Consider the following 18,621-nt stretch of genomic DNA (forward strand, 5'->3'; position numbering starts at 1 on the left):
CGAATAACACTCAGGATGGCTTCTAAATGCCTTTCTCCGCCAGCAGAAGAAAGCCAGGTGCCTCAGAGGCAAGGCTTATTTCAGGCTGGAGCAGGCAAGTGCAAGGTGATCGTCATGTCAGAAAATAGAGAGACATATGTCAACGCACACGGGCGGCGAAGGGAGCTCCTACCACATAAATATGGTGAAATTAATGCCTCAGATGAGATGGCTTAGTGGGTAAAGGCACCTGTCACAAACAGATTACCTGAATTCGATTACTGAATCCCCATATGGTGGAAGGAGAGAACCAGTTCCTGAAAGTTTTTCTCTGATCTCTATAGGCATGTGCACACACACACACACACACACACACACACACACACACACAAACGCACACGCACACGCACACGCACAGACACTCCTCCTCAACAAACCCATGCACAAATTAATTAATTAAAATTTTTAAAATGGTGACAGATGTAGACTATAGCAAATTCAACTTCAGGAAATTCCTTGGGGGCTAAGGAGACGGCTCAGTACTTGTTGATCTTGCAGAGGATTCAGACTTGGTTCCTGGCACCTACACGACAGCCAACAACATCCTGTAACTCCAGTTTCACGGGATTTGACACCCTCTTCTGTCCTCTGAACGCACCAGGCACTTGTGTGGTACACGGACATATATGCAGGCAAAGCACTCATACATGTAAAATTAAAGAAAATCCTTGGGCTGGGAGATAGCTCGGTAAGCAAAGTATGCCTTGTAAACATGAGGACCTGAGTTAGATCTTTAGAAACTGGTTTTTGGGGGTTGGGGATTTAGCTCAGTGGTAGAGAGCTTACCTAGCAAGCACAAGGCCCTGGGTTTGATCCTCAGCTCTGGCAAAAAAAAAAAAAAAAAAAAAAGGAAATTTTTTTTTGTTTTTGTTTGTTTTTTTATAGGCAGATTTAGTGGCCTATATTTATAACCTCAGCACTGGGGAAAGATAGACAAGAAGATCTGTAAGGCTGATGGCCAGCCAGCCTAACTTATTTGGCAAATTTCAGGCCAGTGAAAACCCTGTCTGGTGGCCTAGGAAGGACAGCTCAAGCTGTCTTCTGTACGCACGCACGCATGCACGCACGCACATACAGGCACACACATGAAATCTTGACTTAATGTTAGTTTTTATTTTTACCAGGGAGGAGAGAAAGAACAGCTCCTTGAATGACAGACAATGTTACCACAATACAAGTGAAGGCAGAAGAGAAACCCAATTTGCTCTGCAAGCCCACGGCAGCCAGGCAGGATCTGGAAAACCCACCCCACAATCTGACACTGCCAAAGGAACAGGGAACTGGGGTCAGCAGCCTCCCTGACATTCAATCTTGCTCTCTGCACTTGTGGATGTTCCTACGTGCTTGATACAGAATCACTATGCACGTTGGCTCTAAGCAGCTAGACAGATGACAGGTGATTTTTTTTTTTTTTTTAATGAATATATAGCCTATAATCCCAGCGCTCGGCAGGCTTGGGAGTTCTGGGCTAGCCTGGGCTTTATAGAAAGACTATGTCAAGTACCAAAACAACAACAAAGCAAAAACAAAGCTGTACCATACACGGGGGTGGAGGGAATATAAGCACTGTGGCAGGCTATTTGGGCTTTGGCCGCACTGAAAGCTGATTCTGGACTCTCTGGCTGGCAAGCAGTGGGGCAGTGGGTAAAAGGCCTGAGCCTGTTTTCTGAGATGCAGAACACTGCACAAGTGAGCAATGGGATTTTTGCATGTGCCACCTAGCATCTGCAATCAACATCCTTGATGTCTCTCTGAGTATACAAGGATTTTGAAAATACTACTGGTACATTTCTACCAGATCATATATTTCCCAAGGATTACAATTACCAGGATTCCACAGCCTGCAATTATTCATAGGCCACAGACAACCTAAGCTGAGGGCGACAGGGCTCAGACATGGTATCCAGGTCCTCTGCCCCTTCCACTGTCCTGTCTCAAGGACATTTAGACTCCTAGACCAGCTGACAGGGGACCCCCCCAGCCACAACCTACCTATGACATCTGCCCTGCACTCTGTGCCTGAGTCTCCTTGGTGATGGGGTGCAGCCACACGGGCACAGGACTGGGTAGCCTGTGTGAGATGGGACTCAGGGACAGATGACTCCGAATGCCTCTTTACCCAGCTCATCTACCCATAGTCCCCAGGGCTCAGCTGACCATGTATAGAGCTGCAGACTCCTGACACAAGGATGGCACATCTGTGGCCAGGCATGTGTGGGAACATGATGGACAGAGGCAACTAGCTAAGCCCAGCCAGATATGGGAATCCTTAGACTGCTAAGATCCTGTGACGGAGCCATGAGTTGACACTGTGTCCAGAAGACGACAACATTCACTTCTCCAGTGAGCATGGCAATAGATGGACTCCTCTCATGATGGCAGCAGAACCCTCTGTGGCACTGCCAGCATTGGTGAGGCCCACTGAGACTGCCACCTTCCCAGACCAACATGCCAACATATTAAAGGCCTGTTCAAATAAAAGTCTGAGCCCTGGGCTCTATGGTAAGGTGAGAAATCACCCCAACACTGAACTACCCTACAGGAACCAACAGGCAGGCTTTAGAGAGACACCAAAGAATATCCACATTTATCCAGGATTAAAATACTCTGAGCTGTTTCTTGTATTGGTTCTGCTCATGACTCCAACCAAAACCAGCATCTAAAACAGACTGGACACAGAGACTCTATCTGTTCCTGGTGGTCATTAATTTTTGTTTGTTTGTACTTAAAAACAACTGTATAGACAGGCCTAGTGGTGGCAAAGGCCCGAAATCTCAGCTACTGGGAAGGTTGAAGTAGAAGGATCAAGAGTTCAAGGCCAGCCTGGGCAACTTAGGAAAATACTGCCTCAAACTAGAAAATGTAAAAAGAGCTGGGGCGGAGTTCAGTGGTAGGACTTGCCTAGCATGTCAAAAGTCCAGGTTTGAGCCCTTGCACTACCAAAATTAATAAATAAAAAGAAAACAGATTCTATTAAATAATGTTATTTATATAAATATATAACAGATTTTTAAAAGATCAGTTTTGTGTATGAGCATTTCACCTGAACGTATGTATGTTCACCATGGAGCCAGAGAGGTAAAGGTGAAGATAACCGATGCCCTGGAGCCAAAGTTAATAGATGGCTGTGAGCTGCCATATGGGCACGAGTCCCTGAACCCAAGAGCAACAAGTACTGTTAGCCATCGAGCCATCTCTCCAATCCTAGGGTTACATGTTTAAAATGGATAAATAAAAACACTTTTTATTTGAAGTTTCTTTTTCCTTCTTTCTTTTTTTTTTTTTTTTTTTTTAGATTTATTTATTATGTACACAGTGTTCTGTCTGCATGCCAGAAGAGGGCACCAGATCTCACTACAGGTGGTTGTGAGCCACCATGTGGTTGCTGGGAATTGAACTCAGGACCTCTGGGAGAACAGCCAGTGCTCCTAACCTCTGAGCCATCTCTCCTGCACCCCCCCCCTTTTTTAAGTTTCATCCTTTGCAACACAGGGTAGCCTTGAACTATCAATCCTCCTGATGGCTGGGGTTTTAGGGGTGTGCCACCAGTGGGTTGTACAATGGGCCCCACAAGCCCGTTATAAATTGAGGACCTGCTGCAATTTCAAAGGGATCTAAAGACTTTCCGGCCAGTATTATAGGAGAGAGGGTGCCATGGAGAACTGGGTCTGAGGAACTTAAAACTGACTTCAATAGCATGGCAGTTGGAAAGCAGCTCCCTCTCCAAACCGACCAAGACAAAAGAAAAAAGAACGAAGGAGCTACCAGAGGTAGGCACCTGCCACCCAGCTGGCCACCCCCACCTACGAGCAGATTTTTAAGTGCTATGAAGGTGAGGGACAGGCTGGAGAGATGGCTCAGAGGTTAAGAGCACTGGCTGTTCTCCCAGAGGTCCTGAGTTCAATTCCCAGCAACCATAAGATGGCTCACAACCATCTGTGATGAGATCTGGCGCCATCTTCTGGCCTGCAGGCATACATGCAGGCAGAACACTGTATACAAAATAAATAAATAAATCTTAAAAAAAAAAAAAAGAAAAAGAAGGTGAGGGACAGTCCATGTAACCCAACAGATACAACACTGACATGCTGTGACAGGCACAGGCAAGGGTCCTCAGGTAACAAACCAAAGAGAAGCCAGTCACCTCCCTGAAGTCTTTCTCTAAAGCCCCTGTGATGAGGTGCTACCCCAGGTGGCCAACTGTGTGAGTCCATCTGTGTACACAGCCTGGTGTCTGCCTGGCGGAAGTACTTAAGTCAGGGAAACAGGCCACAGGTACAACTCTTGAATCCCAATCTGTGTTGAACACTCACCAAGTATGTACATTTTAATCAAGCATCATCTAGTCACAAAATGATTAAACACAGTTCCCGCTCAAAGCCTTTTCTTTTGGTGCCTTTTGGTCTAAGGTAGGGAGTCAAACAGCAGCTCCAAGGTTGAGCTTTACCAAGTCTGTCCTGAAGGACTCAGGAGGCCTGCAGCCTCTCTGTGCACACATGAAGCCGCACACCCATCCCAGCACATATCCTCAGGAGGAAAAGGCTGTGGAACAGCTGAGCGCTCACATCTCGGTAGAGGAGAGAGGGCAAGCGCCGGAAATGGAGGGGTTTTTTTGAAACATTAAAGACTATCCCCAGTGACACATCCCCTAATTCTTCCCAAACAATTCCACCAACTGGGGACCAAGCTCGTAAACGTATGAGCTTATGGGGGGCCATTCTCATTCAAGTTACCACATCCAGCCAGGGATCCATGTCCACTAGGCCCCCTGTCAGAGCAAGCCTGAAGGAGCTCCAAAGCCCAAGGCCAGGTCACCTGGGGCAGTACAACAAGCAGGAGACTCTAACTCAGACTCTAACATGACACTCTGACAGGAGGGAGATCCAGCAAATCAGTAAATGGGAGAAGAGGCAAGATTGTCACACAGAAGACTGAGTGTCATGTGTACAGTGCCTCCCCTCTCAAGGACACCGAAACCCACCTTGTGCATGGGCTGTGCCAACATCCTTCTCTTACACTATTTCTTGGTGGAGAGACATTAGCCAGGTAGTTGACATTAGCAGGGCTGAGCTGTGTGGATGCTAGACAGTCTGAGATGGTGACAAGGTGGCCCTTCCCCTCCCAAGTCTTCCTTCCCAAACCTAAACAGACAAGATGAGAAAGAACCAGACAAACTCAAGTGGAGGGTGTCGCACACACAGCCAGCACCTTCTAATTCTCACAAAACAGAAACAAGCCCACCTGAGAAACTGTCCCTGCTAAGAAAAGCCAGGAGACAACTGCAATATGGGGTCTTGATCTTCCACTTCCCAAATACTGCTATTACAGATGTGCGTCATGACACTCAGTCTCATGGGGTCCTGAGGGTTGAACTCAGGACACCTGTATGCTAACTGAGCCCTTTACCAACTGAGCTCTATTTCTAGCCCAAGAGATGGACACAGTTTTAAAAAGGACAAATCAAAGATCTCTTGAAAGCTCAAAGGTAAGAATGGGCTAGGAGCAGTGGCAAACCCCAGCACTTGGGAGACTGAGGCAGGAAGACTGTTAAAGTTTGAGGCTAGCCTGGCCTACACAGTAAGTACTGGGGCAGCCTAGGATATATATCAAGATTCTACAAAATACCTGAGGAGGGACAGAATGGCATTTAAAGAGTTAAGGGATGATTTGGGCAAGAAGACCAGGTGATATCTGGGGAAAAAAAAAAAAAAAAAAAAAAAAGACACACAGAGATAGGAGACAGGGAAGACTGGAGGACCAGTCTAGAAGGCCCAACCAATGACCAGAGGGGATCCCTAAAGACAGGAGAAAAGAAGTCAGTCATGTAAGAAAACACAACTATGAAGCTTCTCACGTCCAAACAGCATGTGTGTCCTCCCTCAAAGTTCCTAGCACAATAGACCCAAAAGCCCTACTTCAAGGGAAATTACCAGAAAACTTGAGAACACACAGATAAGTAAAAAGATACTAAAATCCTTGAGGAGAAATCACACACACACACACACACACACACACACACACACACACACCCCATACCCTCCAAAATGCCTGACTTCTGAATCACACTGTACGCCAGAAGCTAATGTGAAGGTCACCATAAACATATTTTATACATAGGTGAACTGACACCACAGGTGTAGCTACAAGAGTACTTTTGAGAATTTAAAACTTTATCACCCCTGTCCTCTTTCTTGGATCTCTGGAACGCACCTCAACCATAAGTCATGCCAAGAAAGGAAAAGGATTCAGGCTGGATCAAGAGAGCCAGCAGAGGAGGTGGCAGATTTTCTGGGTTGGGCTCAGAAGGTCCTGAAACATGTGGGGGTGTGGAGGGTGTGGGGGTGGGGGTGGTAGTGCCCAAGAACTGGAGGCACAGAGGGAAGGATCCCACCGTGGGAAAACAGGACTTCTCAAAAACGCTGAAAGTAGTCTGATGAAATGCCTCAGCGGGTCACTGCACAAGGTTGGAGACCTGAGTTTGAGTCACAACCCACATCAAAAGTAGAAAGAACACACTCTGTAGACCAGGCTAGCCTGGAACTCACAGAGATCTACCTGCCTCTGCCTTCTGGGTGCTGGGATTAATGCCACACTGGGGAAATTGTGGGTGGGTTGTAATATATGAGAGAAGAATAAAAGAAAAAGAAAAAGAAGGAGGAGGGGGGGGAGGAGGAGGTGGGGAGGAGGAGGAGGAGGAGAAGAAGACGATGAAGAAGAAGACGACAGGAACAAGCAAACCAAAATGACCACCACCAAAACAAAGCCCAGTCAGACACCAATAAAATAATAAATAAAAATATAGAAAGAATCCTTTCTTTAGCGCAGGTATGCAAAGGGTCTCTGTTAACTTCATGTGCTAATTCTGCCAGGGCAAGTGACTGGACAAGGGGCTTGCTCCTAGAGGCTGAGAAACTGAGGCACACTCATCACCATAGTTGGGATAGGAGTTTATCTTTTTCTTCTATCAAAAGCATCATTGAGAACAGCCACAGAATTGGCTTGAAGTATTGTTTGCTATAAGTGACAAAAGAAAAACTAAAATTGGATTACAAAAAAAAAAAAAAAAAAAAAGTAGAAAGAAAGAACTGATTCCAAAAAGTTGTCTTCCACACTAACGCCCCACATCCCATACCTCACTCCTCTTACAGGCACACAATAATAACAAATTTTAAAAATTTAAAAACTGAGAGAAGCTAGGGACGTAGCTCAGCTGGCAGAGATGGAGGTAGTGGGATCCAAAGTTCAAGGTCATCCTCGACAGACTTACACATCCAGTTTGAGCCCAACCTGGGACGCACGATACCCTGTCTAAACCAAACCAGTAAAAATAAAACAAAACTCTGAAAGACAAATCAAGAATGCTCCAAGGAAAACCAAAAGTTTCCTAAAAATGGTAAAGTAACTGTACGGCTAATCGTGTGCAATGGTTAAGCAGTAAATGTGAAGCTAGAGAGATGGTTCAACAGTTCAGAGCACTTGCTGCTCCTGTAGACCTGGGTTTGGTTCCCAGCACCCACGTAGTCTCTCACAACTGTCTATAATTTCAGGGGCTCTGATGCCCTCTTCTGACCTCCCTGGGCACTGCATCCTTATGGGACACATACACATACATGTTTATATACATAAATAAAGATAAACTAATCTTTAAACAACAAACAAATTGGGGTAGGGGGAGAGACAGGGAGAGCTGAACTGATTGAACCAGGGAGCAAACAAGAACTGACTTAGATTAAAATGTCTACTACACAAATGCGTTACATAGAAACTTGGAAATAAATGTCAAAAAGAAACTACCATAGTCAAAATGATCCTAAGAAGAAACAAGGGTCAGACTTGGTTGAGAGAAATGGGGTCCTGTCCCTTTCCAGCCACAACAGTAAACAGAAATATGCAAATTCAATATACACATTTAGTTACAGCCAAGCATGCTGATACATACCTTTAATTCCAGCACTCAGGAGGCAGATGTGAGTTTGAGGCCAGCCTGGTCTACATACTGAGTAGACAGACAGCCCAGGACTACACAATGGGACACCCCACCTCCGCCCCCCCAAAAAACCAAACAAACCTAAAAACTAGGCAAAAATAATGTACAATGCTGAGTTTACAAATGAGCATTCACCAGAACAGTTTTCTGACCGGGACCGCTCGCTCTGCTCATCATGAATTGATGCTTTCAATACTCCTATTTTACCGAAGAGCAAATCAAGGCCATGGCCCAGGGACCATGACCAGGACAGCCAGAGGTAGGCACTGGCAGCCTGTATCCCACTCAGACACTTCACTGCTTGCCAACATACAGTGGCTCCATCTTGTTGGAAACCAGACTTTTCAGAATCTCCAACAAAAGAGACATTTGAAAAGGAGATGACTCAGTTGGTAAAGTACTTGTCACAAAAGTACAAAGGCCTGAGTCTGGGTTCCCAGCACCCACATTAACAGCTCCATAAAGTAGCAAGCCCGGTGCCAGGGATGCAGAGACAGGCAGGTCCCCAGAGCACGCTGCCCAGCCAGCATGGATAAACTGATGAGTTCTAGGTTCAGTAAGAGACCCTCTCTCAAAAGAGAAGACACCTGATGTCGACTCTGGTCTCCACAGACACACACCACAAATACACACACAAGATCAGAACACAGAGCCGGGCAGTGGTGGCGCACACTTTTAATCCCAGCACTCAGGAGGCAGAGCCAGGCAGATCTCTGTGAGTTCGAGGCCAGCCTGGTCTACAAATCGAATTCCAGGAAAGGCGCAAAACTACACAGAGAAACCCTGTCTCAAAATAAAACAAAACAACAACAACAAGATCAGAACACATTCAAACCCCCACACTGTAAAAACAAAACAAAACAATAAAGAACCAAATGGAAATTGAGGCAGCCTCCTGTCACTGCGTGGCAACGGAAACATTCTCACACTGTCACACACCTGTCTCTCTGTTCAAACGGGCACCTGGTTCCCTGTGGCCACCTGGAGAGGGTGGAATCTGGCAGCTTCTGCAGAGGCCTCAGAGACAGGGGCAGGAAAGCAGCTTGTCATAATGAGGTGCCCTACTCCACATATTTAGGATAGTCCTAAAAATAAACCACAGCGTCCAAACATACTGGGGCAGGGGGATGACAGGCTGTCTCTAGATCTGAACTGAAAAAGTGACAGACTGAGACAGCTCACTTTGGACAAGGCTTTTCTGATCCATCTTAAAGCAATACACACTGAGCCTGCTCCCTGCTTGACCCCTTAGCTGAGAGCTGGACTCCTCAGGGTTCTTGACTTTCCTAGGAAGTAAATTTGTGGGAACTATGGCCATAGTACCATTTATCCTACCAAAAAGGGAGGACATGGTATAAGCAAAGGCCCTGTGGCAAGAGATAGCAAGAGGCAGTAAGTGAACTAGATGATGCCAGAACCATCAATGCCTAGGATACCAAGGGACAAGTTCAAAAATGAAATATTCTGGATTCTTCAGATATTGCCCCACAAAACAGCCCATTCAGAGGTGCTCCCCTTACTCAAGATGGTCCCTGCTCAGTACATCCTCACAACAGATCCAGTTCAGCAAAGGGAACAACCACTCTATCAGGACTCCCAGTAGTTTGGAGCCCAAACCCCTGGACAGTCCTCCTGGTGGTCAGACCTTGGCTCATCTGTGGTGACCAGAACACTCTACAGACCTATCAGAGATTAGACAACAAGATGTGGGAAAACTTCCAAGAACATTCATTGGCCCCACAGCAAAACTCCAATAGTTCCTACACCCCAGTTGGAGGTCTGATGCCATTGGGGAACCTACCTGCCGCTCTTGGAATGAACCGTAGGGGCTCCAGGGACCCCATGGGCACTCTGACCTGCATGACAGGAATGAAAGTCAGGCCAGCAAGTACTGCAAGACAGCAGCCTGAGGCTCAGGGACAAAGTCTGGGAGGCAAGAACGGAGCTCACAGATAACTTCTTACATAACCACTGGTGCCGCTGAACTTTACAAAGATATGAGAAAAGGAGTCCGCTGAAGGCTGATGCAGCTTAGACAAGAGGGTGGTCTCTATGCAGACTTGGCCAAGACACAAAAACAGGTAACATGCAGTCACGATCCATTCTGTGTTCTGCCAGCATCCATAAGTGACAGCTTTGCGGGGAGGACCCATTGGTTCCTGCAAGCTGTCCCTGACCAAGGAACACTGGGCCAAAACCCACCAGGAAGATCTCAAGACCCAGGGCCAGTCTCCCTGGCTGTTGGTCTACTTGCTGAGGGTTCAAGTTGGCTATGCACTGCTAGCAAGCAGTCTCACAAACAGAAAAAGGCCACGACACCTATACATCCCAGAGAAACTATGACACAGCTGGTTTCTCCTCCCAAACATCCCTGCTAGCTGTTTTTCTCTCAAACCCATCCACAGGTCACATTTTACAATTCAAGGACCCAAAACAAACAAGCCACCCTTAAGACCCATTCTGGCTGCATCGAACAGCCCATGCCTGGGGGAAGGGCACACTATATCCCTCCCTAGGTGGGGGGTGTCTGCCTGCACACTCCAAATGAGGGAGAGCTACCTTTTGACAACCTGGTTCTCTAGGCCCCAAGGCCCCTGCCAGCTTGGTAGGGGAAGCTGGTAGTTGTTTTTGTTTAAAAAACAAAAAAGCAAAAAACCTTGCAAAATGGTCGTCAGAAAAGCATCCCCATTCCCATGCATGCCCCTCACCCTCAATCCCGGTCAGCCCTCAGACCCATCTCAATCTACCTCCAACCATTTCAGGACAGAAAACCAGGCGCCAAGGCCGCGCTGCCTGCCGACATCCGAGGACCCCGGTGCACGTCAGAGCCTTTCCTGTCACCCAGACTCCAGCATGAGGCTGTTGCCAGTGCAAAGCCACAGCTCAGAAAGGCAGGGCAGGCTTGCCCCTGGAAGACTACAAGCCAGAGATGCACTTGTTTATGGAAACAGGTGCTGGCCGTTGGAGTGCCGGGCGGGAGCCCAGACCTCACCGTTGTGGTCCCACTGATCCATCCACTTGCAGCAATGCAGAGTGAGAAGAAAGCAACAGAGATGCATGTTCCTTTTGACCACGACAGAGACTCCAGGCTGTAAAAGCCCAGGCACAGCAGCACTCCCAATGCTGGAGGCTTCCCAGGGCTCGGCTAAGGGAGGAAAGAGGCTTTCCAGAGCCTCACCAGCCTCTGCTGCAGCTACCCAGCCCAGGCCTCCAGCACATACCATCCATGCACATTTCTTTCCCTCACATTCACATCAGCTGCAGAGGCAGCTCCGCATGCTTCGCTATGGCTTATTTTTCTGAAAACCTGTCACCAGGGAAAACAACAGCCTCTCGGTGTGCTTCCCCCGACATTGCTGTGAGATGCTGCAGCAGCATCCCTGCCCTAGTCGACTCCGTGCTGGAACATCTGTGCAACACGCAGGCTGTGGCAGAGCCAAGATGAGACCTGAAGCATTGACTTGTGCTCCACAGCCCCAGCCACTGCATTCGTGAGGCCTGCAACGCCACCACCTTAGGCCTGGTGGAAAATCCACAGGAGAGTCGTGCATTACTCACCGGCTTTCTCTGCTGCCTCCTCAGCACAGAATTCTTTATGCTCTACCGAAGGTGGGCGTGCAAGGAGGCATCTTCCGTCCCTTTAAGGAGCCGATGCTGCGTCCCCTGGCCTCCAGACCGACAATAGGCAGGGTGGGTCTCTAGATCGACAATAGGCAGGGTGGGCTACTGCTGGAGGAACAGACATCTAATAGAAGGTTGGCTGTCCTGCTCCCCGCCTCTCACATCTCTGCCTCCTCATGTCTCCTCACGTCTCCAGGCCCGGGTGGTACCCAGCTCCCCTGGGAAGCTACAGCCGGCAGCTGAGGCACAAACTAAAACACGGCATGGATACGGAGGAGCTGACGTCACACGAAAACAAGCGTCTCTGTACGGAGCCTGCTGGACAGGATGAGAGCCAGCCAGAGCTCAGCCAAGGAGGGCTCATACTTAGCAGTCTTTAAAGAAAATCATCCCAGGTGGCGAGGGTCCTCCCAATCAGCCCCAGGCTGGGATTCTGGGTGCAGCAACTCCAGTGATGGCAATGGATATGCATTCAGGATGGACTCCACACAAAAGCCCAATGGTCACAAGCACCAAGGGGACTGTCCTGTGCCCAGGAAGGGAGGACTAAGGCCCATTCAGTGCACGCCAAATCCTAGGTCAAATGGCCTTTGCAAAATTGTAAGTGCATCCACTAAATTGACCCCACCACATGGAGGGTGACAGTGGGTAATAGCCAAAGTAGAAACAGGGGAAAGCAAGTTCCCAGAGACCTGAGCAGCTCTCACTGGCCTGGAACCACACATATGCAGGCCAAGGTAGGAAGTGGCCCGTCACCCAATGTAGGACCTAATATACTGTGTTTACTGTGCCTTGACAGGCGACGGCCAACCTAGGGTCCTAGGCAGACTGGGAGCCAGTGATGGACTGCTTGACCCCCATGCCTCCCCACATTGGTACTTGTATCACAAGATCATCAACTCAGAGATCTGTGTTTGTTTGCCTAAGCTCTGGGTTCAAATCCCAGCTCCTTCAGTCAAACACTGACTAGAGGGGAGCTGCTCCTCCAGGGACAAAGCTTCCCTCTTTTGGCAGCTGACCAGCTGTGCACAAGGCACTTCAGAAAATGTGAAACTTACAAACATGGTACTTAAGGCCCCTCTTCTGCAAACAAGGCACAACGGAGCACGGCACCTGGTACTCTAGCCAAGCAAGGTAAGAACGGCCCTCGAGCCAGTTGTGGTGGTAGCAGACCTGTCATTCTAGCGCTTGAGAGGCTAAGGCAGGAGCCTTGCAAACGAAAAGCTACAAAGTGAGACTTTGTCTCAAAACAAAACAAACAAAAAAACCCAAGGGTTGTGGGTGTAGTTCAATAGTAGAACATTTGCCTATTCTGTACAAAGTTGTGAACTAAATTTCCAGCCCTTAAAAAAAAACCTTACACTTTTAACTAATCAGATAATATTTTGAAAAACAGGAATATATCTGAAATAGACTTCAGTGTCTGTAAAACTTTTATTGGGATACTCACTGAAGTACAATACAGTGATAGGAGCTGTAGGTTAAGACAGAGACTGCCCAGCCCACAAAGCTAAAAAATATTTAGTTCCTGGTCCTGTAGTACAAAGTTTGCAAGCCTTTGACTAAGATTATAAAACTATACAATAATTGAACCATGACATCCATGATGGACCGCAACAAGAAAAATGTGTCTAACATAAAAATTAGCACCACATCACAAACACTGTCTGGCCAATTTCTCTCCTCCAGGCCAGCCCAAAATATCCAGTTTTGCAAAAACTCTAGAAAATGCAGGCTGAATGGGCTGATTGCTAATTTTGTTAGAAGCCTATTTTAGGTGCAAAAGCAGCTTTCCCAATTTGTTGCAAATTATTTGAGACAAGTCTGAATGAAAGATTTTTAACAGAACAATAGGCCTACCTATAAATACTGGCAAGTCTTGGGGAATTGGAAAAGATTCCGCAATGTTTGCTCAGGGCAACAGCCCACCAAGCTCTACCTCAATTCCCCTGCCAACCACCTGGAGAGCCGTAACTCCCACATACCCTGAGCCTGGCTCACCTCCTCCCCATCTCCAGGCCAAGGGAAGGACTATGCAAAGATTGGTAGGAACTCCCATTTGTACCTGATCACCAGCTGGTAGGTGACTATCACAGAAGACTATCAAAGAGAACTGGCTTCCCTGAGCATGCTCCAGTGACTCCTTTGTTTTTATGGCTATTTGTTTTGTTTTTCTGAGACAGAATCTCATGTAGACTAGTCAAGGATAGCCTAAAACTCATTAGATAACACTGAACTTCTGATCCTTCTGTCCTCTACCTCCCAAGTGCTGGGAATACAGGAACATACTCTTTTAAATGTCATTAGTTTCATAGTCTCCACTTAGAGAGGGGGGAAACTGAGGCACTAAACACTTCGCCCACCTGCCCAAGGTCATGTGGCACAAATGGTAGCCAATAAGACAGTAGCCACATGAATACCACACTACTTCATTTTTTTTTCTCTCTCTCTCCAATACTAGGGATGGAATCAAAGCCTTTTGAAGACCAGGCCACTACCCTCCTACTGAGCCACTCCCTCAGCCTGTTCCCAGCACCTTCTGGTTACACACACATCATGCCCCAAGAGCTTCAGGCTATTCTCTGAACAGATTACCACCTCCTTTGGTGACCACACCCCGGCCACAGCCTCACCTGCCCAGGTCTGCTGCTGGGCCACTGCTGACAACCTCTAGGAAAAATATAACAGGTGGGACAGCAACCACAGCAGCTCATCAGGTGTAAGAAACAAACAGGCCCCTGAACTGAGACAAGACACAGACCTGAAAGTATTTCCTGCCTTGCACGAACCTGACATCCACTTCAGAACCCCCAGGGACCCAACCCCTAACAGGTGCCCCATGGTTACCCCAATCACACACAGCCTCCAGCACAACAGTGTAAGGCCACCCACCAAGTGGGATGGGGAAAGAAGTCAGACCAGCCCCACCAACCTACAAGGTGCAGAGGGCAAATGGACCTCAAATGTAGCCACCAACTGAGGATGCTTGAACACTGATGTGCCCACTGAGATGTGCCCACATCCTTTTCCTAAAACTTGCTGGTAAGACCTAATTTATAGATGTGGTTAAGTCAGAAGTCCAAGATGGATGTCTTTATATTATCCCAATGGGCCCTGAATCTCATGACCAGCATCAATGACCATTAAAAAGAAAAAAAGAAAAACAAAACAATAAAACACTAGCAAAACAAATTTAACAATCTGGTAAAAAATATTATACATAATGACCAAGAGGAACTTACTCACAGGAACCAAGGAAAATTCAAATTAGAAAATTGTTCAGTTTGGGGCTGGAGAGATGACTCAGTGGTTAAGAGAACTTCCTGTTTTCCCAGGACCCCAGTTAGGTTCCCAGCACCCACACTCAGGTGGCTAACCACTTCCTGTAATTCCAACAACAGGGAATCTGACCTCTTCCGGCCTCCACAGGTACCTGTACTCATGCCCACTGCCCACCCCCACATGAATGAAAATAAAGAACATTAGTGAGGGCAATAGACACATTAACAAGAGTTTTAAAAACAAACAAATCATCTCAATAGGTACAGAACAACCCACTGACAAAATCCAGTATCTTAAATAGTCAACCAACCAACCAAACAAACAAACAAAAAAACCGAAGGGAAAAGAAAAAGAAAAGTATCCCAATTTAAAATTTAGAAAAAAAAGAAAACTGAAATATTAAGGTTCGCAGAAATAAAAACAATTTTGACAAGTCAGAGTGCATGGGGACTCTGTGTGTGGGGGGTGTGGGGGGGTGGGTGTGGGGTGTGTGTGTGTGTGTGAGGGTGTGTGTGTGTGTGTGTGTGTGAGGGTGTGTGTGTGAGGGTGTGTGAGGGTGTGTGTGTGTATGGGGTGTGTGTGTGTGTGTGTGAGGGTGTGTGTATATGTGAGGGTGTGTATGGGGTGTGTGTGTATGTGAGGGTGTGTATGGGGGTGTGTGTGTGTGAGGGTGTGTGAGGGTGTGTGGGGGGGTGGTGTGTGTGAGGGTGTGTGTGTGGGGGTGAGGGTGTGTGTGTGTGAGGTGTGTGTGTGTGTTACTGGTGACTGAACTTAGGCCTTTACACATCCCAGACAAGTACTCTACCACCAAGCTACATGCCCAGCACCCCACACTTCTTGCCTTTAAAACTTACTGCCAATCTGGGCACACACCTGTAATCCAAGAGGCAGAAAGATCAGCATTCAATGTCATCCTTTGCTACATAGCAAGTTTGAGGCCAGCCTTGGCTGCATGAGACCTTGTCTCAAAGGAATAAAAAACAAAACAAAAACCTTACTGCAAAGTTACAGTAACCATATCAGTTACTTTATGCTCAGACCAATGAACAGTGAGTGAGGTTGGTCACCACTCTCCAGATAAGAACCATGTAAGGGAGAAGAGGTGTGTTTTGCCTCATGGTTTGACAAGGCAGAGTCCACCATGTGGGGTGAGGTATGGTAATGGGTGGCTCCATGGTGGCAGGAATGTATGACAACTTGCTCATACCTTGGTAAACCAGGGAACAGAGAGCTTATACTAGAACCTGGTGAGCTGTAATGCCTAGCCCCACTTAAGCCTTCTAGGAACATTGTCCAAAATCTCCCAATACAGCACTACCAGCTATGGACCAAGTCTTCAAACACTTGAGCCTATGGTTGTCATTTCATATGCAAACCATGACAAACAGAAAGTCCAGAAACAAATCTTTTCACATACATGAAAATACTTTTTTTTCATACACATGAAAAAACAAGCGTGACAAGACCTTTATCAGGGAAAGGAGAATCTTTTCAATAGTTCCAGAAAAAGTTAGACTCTTACCAGACATGAAATATAGGAGCTGCTGGGTGGTGGTGGTGCACGCCTTTAATCCCAGCACTTGGGAGGCAGAGGCAGGTGGATCTCTGTGAGTTCAAGGTCAGCCTGGTCTACAGAGCAAGTTCTAGGACAGGCTCCAAAGCTATAGAGAAACTATCTTGAAAAACCCCCAAAACAAAAACAAAAACAAAAAACAAAAACAAAACAAAACAAAAAGCAAAACAAAACAAAAAATACAGGACCCATGTTAGACTCCATATGTAGACAAATTTTTTTGGGGGGGGGCCACCAGCTCACAAAAAAGGCATGGAGACTTATTATTAATCATGAAAGCTTGGCCTATAGTCAAAAGGAACTTTCAACAAAAAAGGCAACACAAAGAAAGAGAAAGTATTTGTAAATCAACACTGGCCAGAGGTTAAGAACCAGAGTATACAAACAGCTCCTCACACTCACCAACAAAACAGCGCAGTTCAAACACAGGCAAAGGATGCTGCGGTCTAGCTAATCCAGAAGCGGGGCAGGAACATTGCTTGAATCTAAGAATTCAATGGTAGCCTGGGTCACTGAGATCTCCATGTCAAGAGAAAAAAAAGAAACGAAGGAAGGAAGGAAGAACAAGAAAAAAAACCTGGGTAATTAAGAACTTAATTATGGGCTGGGCAGCAATGGCACATGTCTTTAATCCCAGCACTCGGGAGGCAGGGGCAGGCAGATCTCCGTGAGTTTGAGGCCAGCCTGGTCTACAGAGCAAGATCCAGGGCAGACACCAAAACTACACAGAGAAACCCTGTCTCGGAAAAAAACAAAAACAAAAACAAACAAACAAACAAACAAAAGAGCAACTTAATTATGTTTGTCAGAAATTTAAAAATTAAAAAAAACAAGAGGAACAGAGTGCTAACATGCTACAACACAGAAGACTCTCAAGATAATGCTGAAAGAAGCTGGGCATAAAGCTGTGGAGCATGGGAGTCTCTTTATATGCAATGTCCAATGGACAAACCCACAGAGACAGGAAGCAGGCCAGAAGTTAGGGCCACCAAGTGATTGCTGAAGGTGTGGGATGCATTTTAGAATGGGGTAGGGGTGGTGGCAGCCAAGCCATGGGAACACTCTAAATGCTGTTGGGCTGTTTGCTTCCAAGTGGTAAATGTTCATTAAGCACTTTACAATTTAGAGAGTTAGTTTAGAAGCCAGTTAGAGTCTAACTAGCCCCAAGAGTACAGGGGTTTGAGAGGAGATCTGCTGAGACTGAACACTGTGAATGTATTTCTTACTTGATAATTGTTCTTATTGGGTACAGTTTTGTTTTGTTAGAGTTAAAACCTTTCCTTTTTATTAGACAAAAAGGGGGGAATGTTGTGGGATATTCCTTTACACTGTGTGAAGATGTGTTACTGTGATTGGTTTAATAAAGAGCTGAATGGCCAATAGCTAGGCAGGAAGAAGTTAGGCAGGACTTCTGGGGACAGAGAAGTCTCAGGGAAGAAGAAAGGGAGTTGCCAGTTGGAAACAAGATACGCAGGAGGACAGGTAAAAGCTATGAGGCATGTGGCAATAAGTATATGAGTAGAAATGGGTTAATTTAAGTTATAAGAGCTAGTGGAACAAGCCTAAGCTATAGGCCAAGCCTTCATAATTAATAAGCCTCCATGTAGGTTTTTGTGAGCTGATGGCCCCCCAAAAGATTTGTCTACATATGGCATCCAACGTGGGGGCTCAAATATCCGAATATAGAACCTGAGAAAGCTAAGGAAAGTTCTGGACAAGGAGCCAGATGTAGCTTCCTGGTCCTGTAGTCTCTCAGGCAGGCCGGTGCTCACTCGCATACACAGCTGGGGCTACTGGCTGCTGCCTGCAGGCTGGAGCCAACTGCCAGCACCATGCGCTAAGCTGAGCTGTGTGGTGGCTGACATGGCAGTTAAAAAAGATTTGTCTCACTTAGTCAGAAAATGCTGCTGATGCTTAGTAAAGCCAGGTCCAGATACAAAAAAAAAAAAAACCCAACTCTAAGAAGGTACAATATGTTTAAAAATGTGCTTTGATGCTGAAAAAGAAAAGAAAATGGGTTTAGACAGTCATAGAAAGTAGTTTAAAAATAATGTCTTTAAAAAGAATAAAGTAATATAAAAAATAAGCCACATAAAGATAGAAAATATTATAACACAGA

General features: G+C 46.5%; 1 protein-coding gene across 3 annotated transcripts in view; it reads right to left on the reverse strand.

The window, feature by feature from the left end:
• The window catches only part of Prkcz (protein kinase C zeta), a 115,936-nt gene that overhangs the window by 84,485 nt on the left and 12,830 nt on the right, over nucleotides 1-18,621 (reverse strand). Inside the window, exon 1 of one of the 3 annotated variants that reach the window (XM_036177546.1) lies at nucleotides 11,585-11,657. The exons of 1 other annotated variant lie outside the window; for it this stretch is intronic. Coding sequence is in view for 1 of the 2 variants with exons in the window: in XM_036177544.1 (XP_036033437.1) it covers nucleotides 10,774-10,783 (10 nt within the window). In the remaining variant the exon portion in view is untranslated. Of the gene's footprint in view, nucleotides 1-10,773; nucleotides 11,203-11,584; nucleotides 11,658-18,621 lie in introns of those variants that run through there. One more of the 3 variants, XM_036177544.1, reaches the window with a different exon arrangement.

The sequence above is a fragment of the Onychomys torridus genome, chromosome 2, assembly GCF_903995425.1.
Source record: "Onychomys torridus chromosome 2, mOncTor1.1, whole genome shotgun sequence".
Taxonomy (NCBI): Eukaryota; Metazoa; Chordata; class Mammalia; order Rodentia; family Cricetidae; genus Onychomys; species Onychomys torridus.